Source organism: Corvus moneduloides, chromosome 1 (assembly GCF_009650955.1).
Source record: "Corvus moneduloides isolate bCorMon1 chromosome 1, bCorMon1.pri, whole genome shotgun sequence".
NCBI classification, from domain to species: domain Eukaryota; kingdom Metazoa; phylum Chordata; class Aves; order Passeriformes; family Corvidae; genus Corvus; species Corvus moneduloides.
In genome coordinates this window covers 91,151,799-91,172,065 of record NC_045476.1, presented here as the reverse complement: position 1 = coordinate 91,172,065, position 20,267 = coordinate 91,151,799, and the positions used below count along the sequence as shown (strand labels likewise).

At 37.1% G+C, this 20,267-nt stretch overlaps 1 protein-coding gene across 1 annotated transcript in view; it reads right to left on the bottom strand.

The window, feature by feature from the left end:
* Nucleotides 1–20,267, bottom strand: part of ABCA13 (ATP binding cassette subfamily A member 13) — a 180,881-nt gene that overhangs the window by 92,279 nt on the left and 68,335 nt on the right. Inside the window, exons 28-35 of the mRNA XM_032118439.1 lie at nucleotides 19,376–19,510; nucleotides 17,868–18,005; nucleotides 14,922–15,108; nucleotides 13,841–14,059; nucleotides 11,382–11,578; nucleotides 10,479–10,636; nucleotides 9,850–10,080; nucleotides 5,038–5,128 (exon numbers count right to left, since the gene is read on the bottom strand). Of these exons, the coding sequence (XP_031974330.1) occupies nucleotides 5,038–5,128; nucleotides 9,850–10,080; nucleotides 10,479–10,636; nucleotides 11,382–11,578; nucleotides 13,841–14,059; nucleotides 14,922–15,108; nucleotides 17,868–18,005; nucleotides 19,376–19,510 (1,356 nt within the window). The remainder of the gene's footprint in view (nucleotides 1–5,037; nucleotides 5,129–9,849; nucleotides 10,081–10,478; nucleotides 10,637–11,381; nucleotides 11,579–13,840; nucleotides 14,060–14,921; nucleotides 15,109–17,867; nucleotides 18,006–19,375; nucleotides 19,511–20,267) is intronic.

Here is a 20,267-nt window from a genome sequence, read left to right as displayed (position 1 = left end):
AGAAAAGAAGTGAGCACCATTTAAAAACTGATGTTAAAACATAATTCAAGGATATTATAAAAAAATCTCTGTCAACCCATTTTTTGTAGTTCCTGTGAATTCAATTTGTCATAGCGGATTAAAGGATACTGTTTAAGAATAGAAGAAATCATTTGACCACCTACCAAAAGACATCAAATTCCACTCTGCTGCTCACGTGCAGAAATCAATAACACCCTTTACTACAGCATATTTTCTGCAAAGACCATGCCTTATGTCAAATGCACCAGGAGAAGCAACACACTTCCCTGGGTAGAATAACTCCAACAGCTAATTAACTTTTAGGAGAAGTGCCTGTCTTTAGATTACAGCTATTTGTTTACTTTTTTCTTCCTTTATTTCATTTATCCCTTCTGCCCAAATAAAAGGTAGAATTATAACTTAACAGACAATAGTCTCCATGCATTAAAAAAAAAAAAAAGGATTTTTAAGCAAATTACTTCTCTACCTTATTTTTTGATAAACTACGTTAAAGGAGCTCTGATGGTGCCTTTATAAGGACTTCACTGCCAACCTCCAATATTAATTCTTCTCTGCTCACTTTCTGAATTCTCAATTTCTCCCTAAAGTCATTCAAACTTAAAAATGTGGACACAAAAGTTGTACTAGTATTATAGCATCAGTCTCATCAATTTTGAATGGATAGACAAAATGACCTCTTCACATCATTTTGTACATTAAGCTTAAATATAAATCACCTTAGCTGTCTTAAAATGCTTTTCCACCAGGATTAGCAGATAACTCAGAGTCAGTGTCTTCCAGGATATTACTCCCCATTATTCAGACATGCCTAGGATGTGGCTTCATTAAAATACCCGTTATTTAGAATGGATTCAGCTTTTCAAGTCATCTAACTCAGTCCTTAGCACTGGTCTTACTCATCACCTTTCAGCAGTTGTCTTTTATTTTATCAGCAAGGTTATGTTTACTATGTTTACTTCAGCATCACTCATGAAGATAATTAAAAGGCAGAGTTGAAATCCAACTGAAATTCACAAAAGCTCTTCAGTTTGATGTTTCACTAATAATGACTGCTTTTTTTCAGCTACAATTTCTTAGTTAAATTAGCTTTTAGATGTGCTTTATGAGTACCGTATATTGTTGATCAAGCCAATCCTAACAGGAGCAATGTAACATTTGGCCCAATATGGTTCAAAATGTCCAACACCAGCTGCTTCAGAGACAGGGTTAAGCAATGTTAAAAATTAGTTATGCATCAACCTGCTTCCACACCCACGCTTTCAGAGGCTAACTTATCCAAGAAGTTCGAGGCATTTAAGATTTAAAAGCACTCCTGTTACTATAGCTATTCATATTATATATCCACTAATAACTATTCTTTGGCTTTTTTAAACATATTACAACACTCTTAGTCTCTCTTAGTAGCATTATATGGCAAGAAATTTCAAATGTTATATATTACTGTGTGCAAAAATATAATGAATCCATTTTGAATTTTCGGCAGTTCAGTTTCATTATACCTCAGGGGTTCCAGCTGTATTTTACTGCCAGAAGGGACTAGATCCAAAGTTAGTATTTCTCAGAAATTTCTAAGACAGTAAATGCTACAAAATGAATTAATTTGGCTCCTCAGCAAAACATCTGAGTATCTTAACTCAACAATATTGTTTCCTGAATGAGCCAATGAGACCGCTCACTAGCCTATTACCTGCTTTTGCATATGTTCAGATTCTTTTTGTCATTTATCCATGGTTAGCTACTCACCCCTTGGACTTGCTCTGAGCTTTCCTGATTATTTCTGTACATATACTGCCGGCTGTGGATTATGATAATTTTATTGGCCTCCGTAGAGTTGGTTTCTCCATTTTCTCTATGCTATTTGGCTTCAATGATCTTGTCAAACAGTCATTGCAAGCTCAGTCTAACCATTTTTCTGCATGCTCTGTATACATCTACAAAACAATAACCATCTATTGTGTGTTCCAACCATTTAGAAATTAATTATGCATGACCATATTATAATATATGCATGTATTATGTCTGCACACACAGTCATCCCTGACTTAAAAACAAAATTTTAACTGCTGTCACAAAAAGGTGAGTTTTACTCTAAGGTTTTTTCATTGGAAAAAAACTAAAAATTTTGAGAAAACCTTCCACAAAGAAACAAACTACTAGCTATTATAATGTGCTTTGCATCTTTAAAAATACCAATATTAAAAAGTGTTACAATTAATTTAATTAATGGACTGCTACTTACCTCTAACATTTGCATTTAAAAATGTTCAAATTATTCTGAGTTTATTTTACATTATTTTCGTTGTTGACTTTAAGCAGCAGCCAAGCACCAAACAGCTGCTCACCCATACTCCCCCTCCTCCAGCAGGATGGGGAAGAGAATAGGAAAAGAGAAAGTGAGAAAAATTGTGGGTCAGGAAAAAGGCAGTTTAAGCAGTAAAGGAAAAAGAAAGAAAAATAAACCCAAAACAAACAAACAAACAAACCATCTAAAAAACAAAAAAAATCCAACCCAGGTAATGCAAAGGCAATCTCTCACGACCTCCCATGAGCAGACATGCTCAGCCACTGGTAGCAACAGCTACCTCCTCAAAAAAATTCCTCCCCTCAGGTTTTTGTTGCCAAGAATGGCACTGTGTGACATTGAATAACTCTCTGGTCAATTTAGTTCTTCTGTCCAGTTCATGTCCTCTCACACCCTCTTTCTCATCCTCAGCTTATTCACAGCAGGGAAATGGGAAAAGAGAGAGCCTTGGCACCACCATTACTGCTCAGTGAAAGCCAAAACACTGGTGTGTTATCAACACTGTTTCAGTCACAGATCCAAAGCACAGCACGATAGAGGCTGCTATGAAGAAATTTAAGTCCATTCAAATCAGACACAGTATACTAAAACACCATAAAACATAACCAGGAAATATCAAATCTCTGACTTCAATGAGATACAGTCATATTTTGCCGAAATAATTTCTCTTGCCTATTTTTGGCATTTGTCAACAGCCTAAACCGTGTACAGATTTTCTGCAGTTTCATTTAAGAACTAACATACACACCTCTCTGCTAGGCCTCCTAGTCTGGGACACATGAGACAACATTTTGGTTTCTGCACAATCCTGACACCTCAAGAGCTCAGCAGCAGTAAAGGATAGCCAACACTCCTGCTTGAGCTCAGATCTGTGCTTTGTCAAAGCATCTCTCTAGTCCAAATTCTTTTACAAATCAAATAGCAGCATCCTGTGATCTCCTCAATAATCCCAGCTGCTTGGTCTAGGGGGTTTTGAAAATTCATTTGACTACTTTGACAACAGAAAGTTTGACTGCCTTGGAATCTGCTGTCGAAGACAAAGTTATACAGGTCAAGCTATTGCCCATGGAGTATTCTGGTTAAGTTTGACAATGATGGATACTTTTCATGACCATTTCCCTGATCCCTTATGCCTACACTTCACAACTGTCCTTAATGATGAATGACAGTCATCTGCAATGAATGACAATTTTTCAGTACTCTCATCCACAAAGAAATGGCATTATCATCACATTTGCTTGCTATAATTTATCAGGCTGAAAAAATACAGTCTCTGATTACTCAATTCTTTATTAATCTAATAACTTGAACAAATACTACTTTATACATTTTGAGATGCAGATGGGAAAGTATATCAGGCTCATAGGTAAAATATATTGTCTTCATTTACTCTGGGAACTGTAAATCTTACTCTTTAATGAAAATGCAACATGGACAAGACAGATTGTTTTGATTTGAAACTAGTTCAGATGTCCTAGATGAGTCTTGAAGAAATAAACTGGCTTATAAAATAAGGGATATTCAAAACTGTGTTTTGAATAGAAGTCTCATTCTCACCACTGACAGAAGTGGCAATTTTATTTGCTTAGTGAGGTTGTTTTAGTTTTATACAGTTATGTCTCTACTGATTCAACAGGGACTGGAATAGCCCAGAAAACAGACCTGGAAAAAGTCATCCATTCAACCTTGCACTTTGTGAGAAAAGGTCTCACCTTAGGCCACAATTATTGGCAATGATTACTTATCACTGGCAGAGACAATTGAATTTATCTTAACAAATAATGAAAGCTTGGTTGAAAATTGTTATTTATGTTACTGTAACATTAAGGTCCACAGATCAGGACTTCCCTGTGCCTGTACTTTATAGAAACAAAATGAAAAGTACTGCACATAGAACAAAATGTTTGACATCTGACCAAAGAAAACTATAATCTAGATGTCAATCTTCAAGTAGAAAGAAACATGATAAGTATAGAAGCATGAAAATCCCAGAAACAATGAGAAAATATTAATCAGCTTGATGGGCAGTGACATTAGAGAACCTGAGTCTTGGATTTTGTAATGGCATCACGTTATGATCATTAGTGATGATTATTGATTCTTCTTATAAAAAGAATGTTTAAAAGAGAACAAACTTCCTGAGTTTTCAGAAATGTTCACAAGGACCTCCTCCCAGGCTTGCAGGGCAGAAAAAGAGGAAGTATAAAGGGTTTTTCTTTAAAAAAAACATGTAAGGGAACCTAAAATAACATGCTGCTTAAGAAGACAAAAGATCTCCTATTACAAGGGGAGCCAGATTTTTTTTCTTTTGAATTGCACATGGATGAACATGAATGTTTCTTTCTAACAGCTTATAGATTTTATATCCGTGTATATCTCAGCAATATTTATCCATTTTCAGTATGAGACAAAGAGGATAATTAGTTTCCAGGGACTGGCACGAAGCAGTAAGTTAATGCCGGTGCAGTGAGACAATGCTCGTGTGCATGTGTACACAGAGGAGTGACTGTGAAATGATAGCGGTAAATCACAGCAGACATATAAAAAACTACTATCCAAGGCAGACACAAAAAAGGAATTAGCAGATGGTAGCAGGCAGTATTCGCCATTTGCTTGTGCATTCCTCAACTTTGGGAACATCGTGCATGCTTAAATTTGCATTTTTGATCCTTAAAAATTTAGTTGCTTCAGAAGACACATAATTTTTTACTTACAGACTGATTCAGCATCATTTGTATGGTCCAGGTGTGCTGCCTGTGGAACATTGGGCATTTTCTCAGAGTCCTGCAGCAGCTTCAGAAATACCTTCGATGAAAGTAGAAAAAAGTAATTTAGAATCCATTTTCTAAAACTATTATATACACGCACACACATATATCTATCCTAAACCATCCAGACTGTCAGAAATTACTACTGACTGCTGTAACCACCTTGCTGGAATATGACCATAAAATTAGTCAAGCTCTCCAGTAAAATCCTGGGGAGAAGAGAAATTAAATAAATGCCAATAGATACAAAAGCACCTATGCAAAATATTGCTGACCCATGAACACTACTATCTGTGAAGATTTTTCAGTAGATTGTCAGCCCTTGATTGACTTTTTATGCTCCTAAGCTGTGGTATGTTCTGGAACTCAGTTACTGCAGTTTTTACCAAGGAAACAGTGACAGCTTCAACTCCCTTCTGATGCCCCAGCTAGAAATCTATGGCCACAACTGGAACTCTTACCAACAAGCAAATTTTGCTTTGTCTTGATGAAAGTTTTCTTTTGCTCCTTCCTCTCTGTTTGGGTTGAGCTGCAAGACAGATTATACCCACAGTGCAACTTTCAGAAATCATTAAGAAACCATTTATTTCTTCCCACAAAAGAACCTGATATCAGCTATAACAAAAAATTCGTTGTTTCCAAGGAGCTCATACAATAGACAATAAAAACCAGTCAATGTGAAGTGCTTTATAGCTCTTGAAAGATATTTCTTGACTTGCTAGGGTCTGGCTGTTACGAAAACCATATTTTGCTTTGTCGATATAATTGCCATTTAACAGCGGTTATTGATTGCATTTGTTACCTGCCAGCTTTCAGGGAACAATTTTGGTCATTAACAACTGCAAGGCCAGAAATTTCTGGCCTAATATTTCTATATTAGACCCTGGGGGTGAATCCTGACAGTCTAAGCCACATTATAATTTGTTTTCTTGGACCTGCTTGCTGATGGCACTGAACACCAATCCTGTCAAGCAAACCAAACTAAAGTGTAACAAATGAATCATAAAATCACTGAATGTCCTGGGTTGGAAGAGACCTTTAAGATCATCTAGTTTCAACCCCTCTGCCGTGGACGAGGGCATCTTCCACTAGACCAGATTCCTCGGAGCTCCATACAGCCTAGTCTTGAACACTTCCAGGGATGGGACATCCACAGCTTCTCTGGACAACCTCATCCAGTGCCTCACTACCCTCACAGAAAAGAATTTCTTCCTAATATCTAATTTAAACCTACTGCCCCTTGTCCTGTCACTTCATGCGCCTGTAAAAAGTCCCTCTCTATCTGTCTTGTAGGCTCCCTTCAGGTACTCAAAAGGCCACAATTAAGTCTCCTCAAAGCCTTCTCATCTTCTGGCTGAACAATCCCAATTCTCTCAGCCTTTCCTCACAGGAGAGGTTCTCCATCCCTCTATTCTCCTTGGTGGCCTCCTGTGGACTCACTCCAACAGTATCCTGTCCTTCCTGTGCTGGGACCCCAGAGCTGATGCAGCACTGCAGGTGGGGTCTCACCAGAGCAGAGCAGAGGGGCAGAATCCCCTCCCTCACCCTGCTGCCCACGCTGCTTTGGATGCAGCCCAGGACATGTTTGGCTCTCTGGGCTGTGAGTGCACAGTGCTGGGTCATGTCCAGCCTCTCCTCCACCAGCAACCCCAAGTCTTTCTGGGCAGGGCTGCTCTGATTTGTTCATCCCCCAGACTGTGCTGGTACTGGGGGTTGCCCAGATCCAGGTGCGGCACCTTGAACTTGGTCTTGTTAAACCTCATGGGATTCCCATGGGCCCAATTCTTGGTCTGTCTAGGTCCCTCCAGATGGCATCCTGTCCTTCAGGTGTGTCAACCACTTGGTGAAACCACAAAGTAACCACAACTCTGTGGCTAGGAAAAAGGCTACATTTCAAAATGTTGCCTGCATATGTTTACTTTAGTGTCGAAATAGCTGCAGACACATATCTTCTTCTTTAATCTCACTATGTCACTGTAGAGAGGATGTAGTTATACCTTAAAAAAAAAAGAAACAAACCCACCAAACGCTTTTCTAGTAGACATACTGTCTACTGTATCTTCATTGACACTTATTCTGATACAGCCATAAAGGCAGAAGGTCACTGCATTGCCCCTCATGGGCAAGTCCTCTCCATGGTATCCAGTTTTCAAACTTCTTGTTAAGAATGGGAATCATTAGGGACTACATTGCAATGAAAATATGATAATTTACCTAATGTTGCACCAGATATTGTGGACAGAAGTACTATCAGCCTAACAATGTTATTAACAGAGTGAGTACCCTCCAAAACACACAGGTGTGAAAAGTCAGGATTAGGCACCATGACAAAGAGATAGTATGTTCTCGCTATATCTAAAAGAAGGTTTGTTCTAGACCTCAGCAGAGCATCCTTTCCCACATGCCTTAGTAATTCCAGCTTGCTCAGTTAGTCAGAGCGTGGTGCTCTGCCACAACCCAAGGTTGTGGATTCAATCCCTGTGTGGGCCATTCAGTTAAGACCTGGGCTTGACCCTTGTGTGTCCCTTCTGTTTAATTTCTGTTTTGACTAGCAAGTCTCTGTCTGACCAAAGATTTGTCCAGATGGCTGTTGAGAAGGACTGTGCACCTGGTGCTTCTTTCAAACCACCAAGCTCTCAATAGGTATAGGAAGTGCTTTTTGTCCTTGTGGAAACAGGTCTGGCCAAATGACAATACTACAGTGAAATAGATTAATGTGATTGTGCCATTACTAGAAGTTGTTAGAGCATCCTGCATCTCACTAGAAAGTGCGTATCATTTCAAGGCAGTATATGGCTTTCCCTGAAAAGTTTTGAGGCAAACTCTCAGGTCATTTCAAGAAAGAAACTTTAGAAATAGTACTCAATTAACAAATTTTGACACATCTTATTTTGAAAAGATGCTACAATCGTTTTGTTCTGTCCTCAAAGAAAAGCAAGAAAGCAATAAGCTTTGAAATCACCAGAGCTGCCAGAAAGTACAACAGCATCCTCCAGAGAACTCTTAGAATATGCTTGATTTAATTAATTACCCTTCTATTCTCCTTTTGGTTCTACTAACACTTTGGATTACAAGTATTATAAAATACACAAATACAAATGGTTAAAAAAGATATCTAAAGCCTAAATTTGAGCAAACATAATATTAGTGAGATTTAAAGATGTCAGAAACTGATTTGTTAGAACTTCAAGATTCCTTTGAAATGTGAATGGAAGTGCATATTCCCTCAGTGAATATGATTTTTAGAGAGTGTGAGGGTCCCTCAGACTGAAAAAGAATAATGGTGAGTGTATAAGAGAACAAAAAAGAAAGGATAAAATAAAATTTATAACACGTTTCTTCCTTTAAAGTCAGGGTTGTTTGTTTCCAGATTGAATTGCTTGAATAGATTAAACAATGATATTTTCTGCTATCCTTTTAGTTCCCAAGGCAAAGAGGCTTTTGATAAGCTAATAGGGAATTGAGGTTGTAACGGCAGCTAACGATGAGATGCAGAGATGACAGAAATCAACCCAAATTAATGCATTAAGTCTTCAAGCTGAAGAATGATACATTAATATATAATACCACATTTAAAGACGTTTTTAAACCTGCCCTTCACAAAACAGCTAAAAGCAAGCTCTCAAATGAGTGCTAGATTCAGCACACTGAGGAATCTTCCTCATATCCATGACAACTTCACATTTACTTTATACATATCAATTCTGGAAAATCCATGGGGATGTAAACCAAAATCACTCTCAATATATGCATTACCTCCAGATCTAAATGTTTGGCAGTGAACAATATTATTCCTTATAGCATGTTAATCACCTTATATAAGAAAATAAAAACTTTTCAATAAATTTTTTACTTGCCTCATAGAATTGTATCACAGGAATATAATTTACTTCATAACATTATATGAAATGTTTATTAAACATGTAAACTATGTAAAATGACATTAGTCTCCTCCCATCACTTGAAGAAGTGAAAAAAATTACTTCTAAAGGATCTATAGTACAGTACTTGCATAGTGGTGGTTTAGGGGATCTTGTTATTTAGCTGTTATTTATGGGGTAAAAAGAGTCCAAGGGAAATAATCTCTTGTTGGCATGGCTATTTACACAGAGCTAAATTCAGAATGATGAAGATGCATAAGAGAGTCTCTTCCTCTGATCCATTTAGTATAAACACACACATACATGTATATTTATGTATGTGTGTATATATGTTCATGTATACATATATCAAAGTCTCTCAGTGTACACAGAAAATATTCTTTAGGTATTCCACCACACAGTTTGGCTAAGTCCTAAGCTTTAGAACTTGTAAATTGCAAAGTATTCTTAGCAGTTTTTCTGTCCAAAGAGCCATCGGAACTGAACCACCAGACCTGAATGTTCAAAGCTTGTTCTGACGCTATGGGTTTAGGATAACACTGCTTCTCATTAAGTCAATGACACATTACATTTTCCTTAACTTAATGCCGAAACAAACATTTAAGAGTTAAACAGTTCATCAGTCTTCACATTAGATTCTTGAAATAACAAATATGTCATAGTAGAGTGGGTGCTGAAATTAACAGCAGAGCAAAACTATAAAGTGTAGATTTCACCTCATTTGGGAGGGTTTGTTTATTTGCTTTTTTTTTTTTTTTAGAAAACATGCTTCTCACAAGAAATTTTGCAATATAAAAGATACAATCAAGATTATCTGGAAGCTATTACTGGATTCTCTAAGCAAGAAAATGTCATTACAAAGAAAAACTACAAGTACCTCTTCCAAAGTTGTGTCAGAAATGCCATAGCCAGTCACATGTAGATGCTGAAGGCTTTGATCTAAAGCTTGAAAAAGACCTTTAAAAGAGGTCTTATCTGCCCTTTCTGGAATCATATAGGTCAGTTCAGTCCCACTGTTCTCTTTCAAGAAGGCTTCTGGAACATGGGTCTGTACCAGCGATGTGACCTGAACAGTGTGCTTAGGGTCCTGGATTTCAAACACAGAGGGCTATGAAGAAAGAAAGATAATCATGCACAAAAAAATTAAATATTACCAGAAGTATTGGTCTTAATAGAAGAATTCATGCAGGAAGATTTCCACTGTTGAACCTGCATCACAAATGGAATACAGAGACTACCTCCCAGGAATAAAGGACAGTGAAACAAGCCCCTTTTCAGCTAAATACTGATATTCACCATTTTCAAAGATGCCACTCTGTTTTTCTAAATAACAATAATAATACCACCCACCCAAAACAACGAAGAAAGCTGATAGAACCATGTTTTGTAGGTTATCTATATATATAGAATATATTCTATATCACATATTACTTCCTGGCATGGACATGCACCTCCCTTAAAATATACTTGGCAAGCACTCTTCAGTACAGTACATTTTTAATATACCTTTTTTATGAGTGTTAGACTGTGTCCCTGGCCATATGTCTCCCTCAGATAAGAGGGAGAACCACAGCACCTCAGCTGGCCACGTTGCAGGATGGCAATGCGATCACTGAGCACCTCGGCCTCATCAAGATGGTGAGTGGTAAAGATCAGTGTGCAACCTGCATGGGAAAGATTGGTGCATGTCTACAAAATTTGGTTTCTAGAGAACCACCTCACAAGGCTCCTTTAGCCTTAAGGAAACACGTTTTCAGGACTCTTCAAAATCTTAAATACTGGACACAAACAAAATCTGCATTCAGAATCACAATTTGAGTTATATTCATGTCTAAACTTACTTTGCCCTGTTTTATACACAGCAAGAAGTATTAAGGCTTTAGAACCTCCAGCTGTTTTAAAAGCTTAAGAAATTCCTTAAAACAACAAAACAGCAGTGTCTCTTTCAATGGATCATTCAAAGTGAGTTATTGTAGCTAGCTGAGTGCTCACTAGCTGAAGAGTTTGCTTCCCACAATCAATTTTAGAATTAGTGTAGCAGACTGACTGATGAGTATATTTTCATTAGAAGTATATAACCATCTACATACAAGTATATGTAAAATGGGAAATGGAAACAGAAAGTAATTTTGAGAAGCTGAAAAGAGGGAAGAAACTTCAGGACAGGACTTAGAACTAAGCTCAATCCTTTTTTAGATTGGGCATCTTTCTGTACAATAGCAGATAATTCTTGTAATGCCATTTGACTTGTCTTTAAGTTACCAAACTCAACTTAATATTCCCTCAGAAATTAATGTATTTAGGTTCTGATAATATTTTGACTGCACTTTGACTATCCAATTTAAATTTATTGAAGAAAAAAATCCAGAAAGGAAAATAAGAAAAAAATTATGCATATAAACTTTGTACCAGCTTTGTACTTCAGAAGAACATCCCAGATACTACGGCGAGAGCATGGATCTACTCCACTGGTGGGCTCATCCAGAACAACTGTCTTTGAGTTTCCAATAAAGGAGATGGCAATTGACAGCCTCCTTTTCATTCCCCCAGAAAGGGCTCCAACAGGTTTGTACTGATGTTGGGATAAATCCACATCTTCCAGAGCTCTGAAACAGGAGTACAGAAACTGGACCAATTTTGAAAATGTTTTTCTAGTCACATCCTGTCCACTCAAAGAAGAACTACTGAAAAGTCACTGCAAATGGAAAGTAATAAAATCACTACCTCTGACTGATTATATACTTTGATGTCAAAAACAAATAGCAAAATAAACATGTCTTTACCTACAAGGCATAAATGCTCATCATCACCTGATGCATAGATTCTGAATAAGTATTGTACAGAAAATTTTTTAATTAAAGCTAATAACATAAATACTAGTTTTTCCAACAACTTCAGCAAACTCCAGATTATAGCCCCTTTAAATACTGTTGGCTTCATAACTCAAACAGTGCTTCAGGTTTTGCAAACTACTTAAAGAACACAAGAGATGCCTGAGATTTTCAAAAATGTGTAGTCATTTGTAGTACATAAGGTAACACCACTCCATTTTTTTCTTTTAGAAGACATATGTTTGTGAAATAAAGTGATTAGTGATCCCTGGGTAGAATAATACTATCTAATCAAATCTAATCTACTTCCTGTGTTAAGGATGGGGAGATACCTTACAGATGTTTCCAACTCAGCCCTTGCTCTCTGATGATGATCTTGCATCTGAGCATGGTATGGAAACATGACTAATAAAGGTCTTAACCTTTAGTTTATTTTACATCAACTGAGCATCCATTCAGTGACCTATGAGCTTTCAGCTGCTATCAGCCTGTCAAGCAAGACATGGAAGGCTCAACAGTCCTAAGCTAAACTCCTGAATTGTTTCAGTGAATATGCAGTCTGTACAGCACGCCAATTACCCTGAGAGAATTTCTCATTTTTAAGAAAACATGTCTCAATAGCTGTTTTATAGATAGAGAGTGAGGAAAATTATTCTTATCCTCTTCAGAAGCCCTCTTTTGTTTGTTAATAAAAAGATTTTGTTTCATTCTTTTGTTACTTTTCTAATTTCTCTGAAGTCTTTTAAAGCATTTTTTGCCTTTAAAAATAATTTAATTTTTCTTAGTAGCAAGGCCTGAAGAGTTCTAAGTGTTCTTATGGGCCATTAGCATGACAGACTACTGCTAGAATTACAATTCAGCAGTCTAAGTACCATAAGATACAGAATATTATTTTGCATAAATTTTAAACCATGTACTAGGTTTGTTTTTTCTCTGTGGTTCTAGGGAATTGCTTCTCTTGTTTCTGGAGAGAATGTAGTGTCCCATACCTGAGTTTGTTCTGATCAAAATTTAAAAGTAACAAGCTTTTATGATAGCTACCAAAAAGGAAAGCCACTTTGCCAAAAATGCCTCTGCATTCACTTAAGGAGAAGTCCCATCAACTTGACATTTATTTCTATTGAAGCATGGAAGTGCCCAGCCCTGCACAGAGTCTATCATGAATCAGAAGGTGAACAAAACTACTTACACAACCACACTGTTTGGAAAGCATTGATTTTATTCCTGAAGTACTTTTATTCCTGAAGTAGAAAAAGGGCAGTTTGCTATTACCGAACCAGACCTCAGCTTGTACAGTTTACCAGTTAGTTTAATATACACTAGGCAAAAATAAGATCTAGTCCTGTATCAAAGAAATATCAGCACAAAAACACTAGCAAATGTTTTTAACGTGACAAGTGGCAAATCCTGTGAGGTCATGTCAGAGCTCTGACTTGTTTTCTTATTGGATTGTTAATTTTTAAACCTCTTCATTTATTAAAAACATTTCAAGGCTGGATTTGGCAAAGGAAAATAAGGTGGCCTATTTAAGAAGGTTGTAACAAGCACTGCTTTTACCTGGCTTTTCTAGTTTTCTAATCTTCCTTCTGCTGCATGTGAGGCAATACAGGATAGTAAATATATAAAGTCATTGTTGATTTATCTATAAACTCAGGGCAAGCACAGCAGTTTAGTTTCTATCTGCCTCTCCAGCAAGGACAGAGATAAGGCAGACAGCATGAGGCAGAACCCCTGCAGCTGCTACAAGGCTAACCAACTCCACTCCAGTCAAAACATCATTATTTGATGTTTCTGTATACCAGGTTTTTAAACATTGACAATTCCACTACAAGTAGATTCAAGTAAGAGTTAGAAACTAGGAAATCTATTTTCAAGTCACGGTTTCAGAACATGAAATGTGATAAAAATTCACAAAACCCTGCAGTTTCCATTGGCTTTTGCTTACAAGTTTTGCATTTTCTCTTTCTTGTTTGAGTGGCTTGCAATAGTCGTTACCAATTTACTTGACAGATTTCAACAAGTGGACAGAAAACTTACCCACTGACTTGCTCATTCAGCTCTTCTTTTGTCCAGCCGGGTGCCTTCACTGACCCGTAAAGCAGGAGATGCTCTCTCACCGTCAGTGTGTTGAACAGGACATCGTACTGGGGGCAAACACCCAGCTCTGTCCTGATGGCAGTCAGCTCAGTGCGTATGTCCTTCCCATCAACAATAACGGTGCCAGAGCTCGGTGGATACAGACCGGTCAGCAGGGATCTGATGTAAGAAAAGAAAAAAAAATCAGCAAGATAGCACACAATTGGCTCAGCACTTGGATATCCTGAGGCATGTTCTAGCATTCCTAGAGCAACACCAATTCAGTTGAATACAGTTATAGAAACATCACTAGTGTTTTGGGTTTGGGTTCAGCTATTTTTGCTTTTGGTGGCTTTTCCGGTTTGGTTTTTTTTTTTTTTTTTTTTTTGGTGGCTTGGTTGGTTGGTTTGTTGGTGGGTTGTTTTGTTTTGTTTTTGGAACATGATCTCAAGAGTTTTTCATTTCCCTTTTTCCAAAACAAAATCAAATTTTTTTCCCCAATCAAATCTAACAGGTGACTGTTTCCTTTTTCACATGGGTATTCTGTGAAAAGTGTTTCTCAATTATGTCCCATCCTGCATCACTGGCTTGATGAATGCTGATCATAGCTAACAGAAAGGTAGAAACACAAACTTTTTAGTTGAGACATTTTTAAAGGTCATTTTTCATTTCAGTACTTTCATTTCTGGTCAACTGCCAAGAAAGAAGTCCCCTGCAATCTTTAGGGACAAATATGTTGCCAGAAGAGAACACTCCTTCCAGACGTGTTCAACTCCACAACCAGACATGCCCAGGTCCTACTTGAGCCGTTCCTGAGATATTACATCATGATTTAAGTGGCACAGAGGACTTAGTTCTGTATTCATTACATTGCTTTTGTCATAGATATACAACCTTCACTTTCCATGTGCTTTGGGGAGTTTATCAAATACTTATTTGGGGGGGAAAAAAAAAGGCATAGCAAATAGTTCACAAAATTTTGAATTGAAACAGCATAGCAGAGATCAGAGGGGATAGTAATAGCTGTAAAAGTCAGACTTACATAACTGTTGTCTTGCCAGCTCCATTAGGTCCCAAGAGTGCTGTTATCTGGCCCTTATGGAAAGTGAGGTTGAGGTCTTTAACAGCGGCCTTCTGACCATCCACGTGCTCTTTGGTGAGTGACAGGAGCACAACGCCAATGGTGGCTTCTTCAGTGCAAGGCCGTTTCCAGCTCTGAGGTGCTGGGTCTGTGTGGGGAAGAGCAGCAGAACAAGCCGGTTGCTGAATCTGTTGCTGAATCTGTTGCTGAATCTGAAGTGTGTGTGTATAAAAGGAATAACAAAATATCTTAACCCCTGCTACCATTTACCAAAGACTAGAAGAGATGTTCAAACTGTCTGAACGGACACAAACTACACTGAAATGAAAGATAACATGCCAATTAATATTTGCTGAGAATTTGGCCCATTTGCAGTTTTAAAAAGCAGCTTAAAACAGTTATGCCAAGTTATGTGGGTATCTGCATACATCTTGATAAAGTCAAGATAGTTGCTATATTTTATTTCTAGTAAAAAAATACTTATAACAACGTTACTTGGATCATTTTTATGCCCATAAGCATGAGAAAATTCTGTGTAAGCTATTTCACATATGTCACCCAGTTCCAGGTACACAACTCTGACATAACATTCACAGGCATAGGCAGTTAATCTTCTCAATTCCCCTCAGTCAGCTAAGAAAAGCAGACCCCTGAAATGATTCAGAGCAGCAGCCTAGTCTAAACATAATTCAAGGTCCTCAAGGCAAGTAGACATCCAGCAGTTTTCTAACTGTGAGGTAACATCCTCAGGAAACTGAGATGCCATATGACACCAGCAAAGTTGCCTTCCTTTCTGTGTCAGGGCGGCACTACTTTCCAAACATGAGCACAGTCAATCAGCAGCCATTACATTATCAATGTGCAATATTTTATTGACTCTTTACAACTGAGAGATCTGACCGTTGATTGGCTTATTTTCTTTTTAAGCAAAGGCAAGCCAGATTGGAATGTTATGCCAAAGAAACAACATTTATGCCTGAGAATTATGAGAAGAGAGAATTATCCTTATGAATATACATTTATATAAAATATTTATGGTTTATAGTTATACTGTTTGCAACACTTTTACATAAATAAAATGTAAACATTACAAGAACAGAGAATTATGCTATACATAAAAAGCTTGAATTATATAAATCAAATTATAAATAAAAAATTACATAGTTCTTTCAAAGATTGGTTTGTTTATGCTGTGCATGAAGAAGTTTTTTTGCTCCTTTCACACTCAATTTTAAGCTTCTGTCAAAAATTCTTTCTAAACTTGAGGTCACTTGCTAGCAAGGTACTACCAGCAGTTGTGACACTACTGAGATCTTCCTAACCTTGCACCTCTCTTCCAGGTACCTTTCCACTGTTTCCTAAATTTTCATCCTGTAAATTAACAAGCATTCAAGTGCAGAGTGGGCCTCAGGAAAGACTCAGAGGAAGAGCCCCAAGTTACTTGCAAGCGCTAAACTGATTACCCTGGGACTTCCCCACAGGGGAGTTCCAAGAGGGTACTCAACACGCTGGTCTCTGCCAGCGCTGCTCTACTTGTAGTTCCAACTGGTAGGACCTACACTCCCAGCTCCTCCCTCACACACCTGTAATTTTCCTAAATGTTCTCCATGCCCCTGGAACCAGCCCTTACCTGGGCTGTATGGAACAACTGAAGTCACTTTGCTGTTCCAAGAAAATTCTTCATGGATGCATTTATCCCACTGTCAGTACAATGGCATGCAATTCTTTTAAAGGCAGCAAGCTCCTTTTCTGCATGACAGTTTTAGCATTCACACACAGGCAATTTGCTATCAACCACATGACATGAGGAGAAGTGACCCAACAAGTGTAGGCAATCACGTAGACGGCTTGAGGCACAAACCATACTAATAACTGGTCAGGCAGAGAAGTTTATGTCTTTGTTTTCCACAGATTATGTGGTAAACTCAAAGGGAAACCCTGGAAATCTTCATTTTATGTAAGGACCAAACTCAATCATCTTAACAAAATGGAGTTGTTCCAAATTGCAGAAATTCAGACTAAACTCATAAAAATAGTTTTTCCACAAGTGTTTAAATGAACCTCAAGACATTTTGAAGTCTGCTCTAATCTAGGAGACACCTCTGTGTAAAACTGCTGCGTTGTTCAGCTTCTTCAGCTATGCTACAGACAACTGGATCATTTTTAAGTTATTGTAACTTCCAAAAAACACAACCCTTCGTGTTGTTCTAAGGCCCAAGATGGAATATGGGTAAGAATGACTTACTCCTTCATTTCCAAAATCTAAACTACATGTGAAAAAGTCCTTAAAGGAACTGGAGAGGGGGAAAAAAATGTGAAAAAATCTGAATTAACTGCAAGCAAGCGAACATACATAGAAGAGCAGTGAAAGTATCTGGAGGCAGATAAAAATTAGTTACAATAACAGCTTTCCAGACAAAAGGCTAAGAAGCAGAGACAGAAAGAACAGTGATTATAGAAGAGGGAAATTAGAAACAGAAGGGAAAGAAATTAACAAAGTTAATTTTTCCAATGAATCAAGAAGCAAATTTTAAAAAGTAATAAAACCCAACAGGTTTCAGATTCAGTTAGAGTATGAAAGGGCTCTGTGAACTCTAAAAGATGCAAACAAAGCAAAGAGCCAATACACTGGCACAGGATGAACCCAAGAGATACTTACTTTACATCTTTTAAAGCATTTTCTTAAATATTTCTGTACAATAGTTTTCACTGAATGAATCAAGCATTACAGGGGGTAGTATAATGTAGCAGTTATTATGTAATATTTGTAGTATATACTAAATAATAAAAGAGAGAAAAGGACAAGATCTAAACACATAATACAGGACCAGGCAATGATAAAAGCAGTGAACATGACTAGCACACCATTCAAAAGAAAGCCATTGTTCAAATTCTGTTTCTACAAACCTTTTTCTTGGAAGTTTTCATTGAAGAAAAACATATTAGAATTCAGACAATGTCTCTTGCTTCTCTCTGTACCACACAGCTTCTTCCAGTAGGAAACAGTAAAGGGAAAGTACCATCGGTTCTTTAATCCAAACTTTCCTATATTAGAATTATGATATAAACTGTTGAAAAATTGATAGTCATTTTGCATCTGTTTGTCGACTACTAATTTCCTATTATTGCTTACAATGAGCTGGTTAGACCATTTAATTAGCCCAAATACTTGGCTCTGCTTAAAAATTTTAATAAAGTGTAATAACAGTCATTTTGTCATAAAATCAGGTCCTGCCATAAAATAATCAAACTCCAGGAATGCTTTACCCTGTCTCCAAATCAGTTTCAAAGTGTAACAGAATAATAGACTTAACATAATCTTGTAACGCATAGGAATGAAAATTCACCAAATACTCTTCCAGGACAAAGAGCCTAATTTTTTATTATGAAAATAGTCCATTGCACCAGCTCTTCCATTAAGATCTGCAAAATGCAAACAAATCAGCCGCCACAGGAAGCACTTATTGTGTCACATAAACAGAAAAGGCAAAAACATACTCCTATGTACAACCTAATCTTTGGCATTGCCTGATCTTTCCAGGCATCACTTACCCATCACAAAACAGACTCTCTCTTTGGAATGCCATTGCATTGACACTGAAGGGCAAATGTCAATTTAAGATAAAGTTTTTAAAATTCAGTTGCATATTCCACCCATCCTTGTCTTTCAAGGCAAAATTAACTTTCAATTAAAAAAAAAAAACAAAATAGCCAGAAAAAAAAGTGACATATGCAAATCAGAGGAAAGGTAAAACATACAGTGAGGCATGAGGCTATGATTAATAATAAATCAACCAACTCAATAAGAGTTGTAAAACTTGGGTCATGAAAAAAATTTTAAAAACACACCACTACTTTCTGAAAATATACTTGAAAATCAATTTGTTTTCTTTATGTACTGGACAGTGGACTGATTGAGAGCAAGATACAGTTACCAGGCTGTCCAAAGTTTTTCTGATCTGAAAACATGCTGCTGTTCATAGGTTTCAGCCCAAGTACTGACTCAGAAGAGTCACCATTTTTACAGGAGGTTTCGCTACTAGGCTAAGCTCTGTTACTGAGGATCCAATAAATTCCTAATTCTATCAAATATTTGGCCTACCCATCAACAAACAAAAGATATTTCATGCCTGGCTACAAATTCTAGTCCATGTGTTAGCTCTAGTCAATATTTATGTATTTAGGATGATGGTGTTTTCCAGTCCCTAAAGAAAATCAGACAATTTTGTGCAACAGATCCTTAACTCAGAAAAAGACATAATTTTTGTTTTATTTGCATAAAACCAAGGAAGACAGTAGCACAATAAGTGTTTCCTATGGTGGCTGATCTGTTTACATTGTAGAGACATTAACGGAGGAATATTATTAAATAACTTCTTCAAAAGCATGAAATAAGAACAAGTCTATGATCTTACCAGAAATAATATTGCTGAAATACCAGCCACCTACAGAATATAAAATGGAGTCAAACAACATCATCCAGCACATCCATCCAAAGGTCATGTGTCCTCCTTGTGCCACTGACTGGTGCACATTATTCCACTGAATTCCTGGTAGTAATAATAATGATTTTTTTAAAGGTCAAAGCTAAATCAGTACAGCATTAAAGATCACAAACACATCAACACCACACACTTCTGGGTATTTAAGCACTGGCACAAAACAAATCATAGTAAATAACAGTAATCCCGATGAACAGAAATAGATTTCTATGCCTCTACAAGCCTGTGTTTAGAACAGCAGGTGACACTGCTGCTGGGCAAATGTAGAGAAGCTGTTGTAGAAAGCTTTTTATGAAGTTTTAGCTGGCTCTTAATTTGGCAAAAGAAAAAGAACTACAACACTGACAAAATGGGGCACTGATCAATGAATCAGGCTTTAAGCCACTCTGCTGATCTAAAGAAAAGGATTACACAAAGTTAATGTCATTTCTATAATGCTAAATCTGAAAATTTAAATCTGTGAATTCTAACTAAGAAGCATTGTGTGCATTGACTGCTTTCAGAGGTAAACAGGAATGAACTCACTGAATAATTGCTTCATAAAATTATTACATTGCAGAAGACAGGAAAGGAAAAAAGAAGGTGCAAACACTACTACTACAGAAAGCTACCACACCACTAAATGAAAAACAAAAGTAACAAAGTCGTTAATTTATTTAAAATATTTCACTTTTTTTACTGAAAATGCTGCTTTGTTTGCAGTACAATGGATCATGGTATTGCTTCTACAATTCTTTTTCTACAATTGTTAAGGAAAGTAGTTTTTCCCAAAACACATTTTTCCCTTCCTTCAGTAAAGATGAGT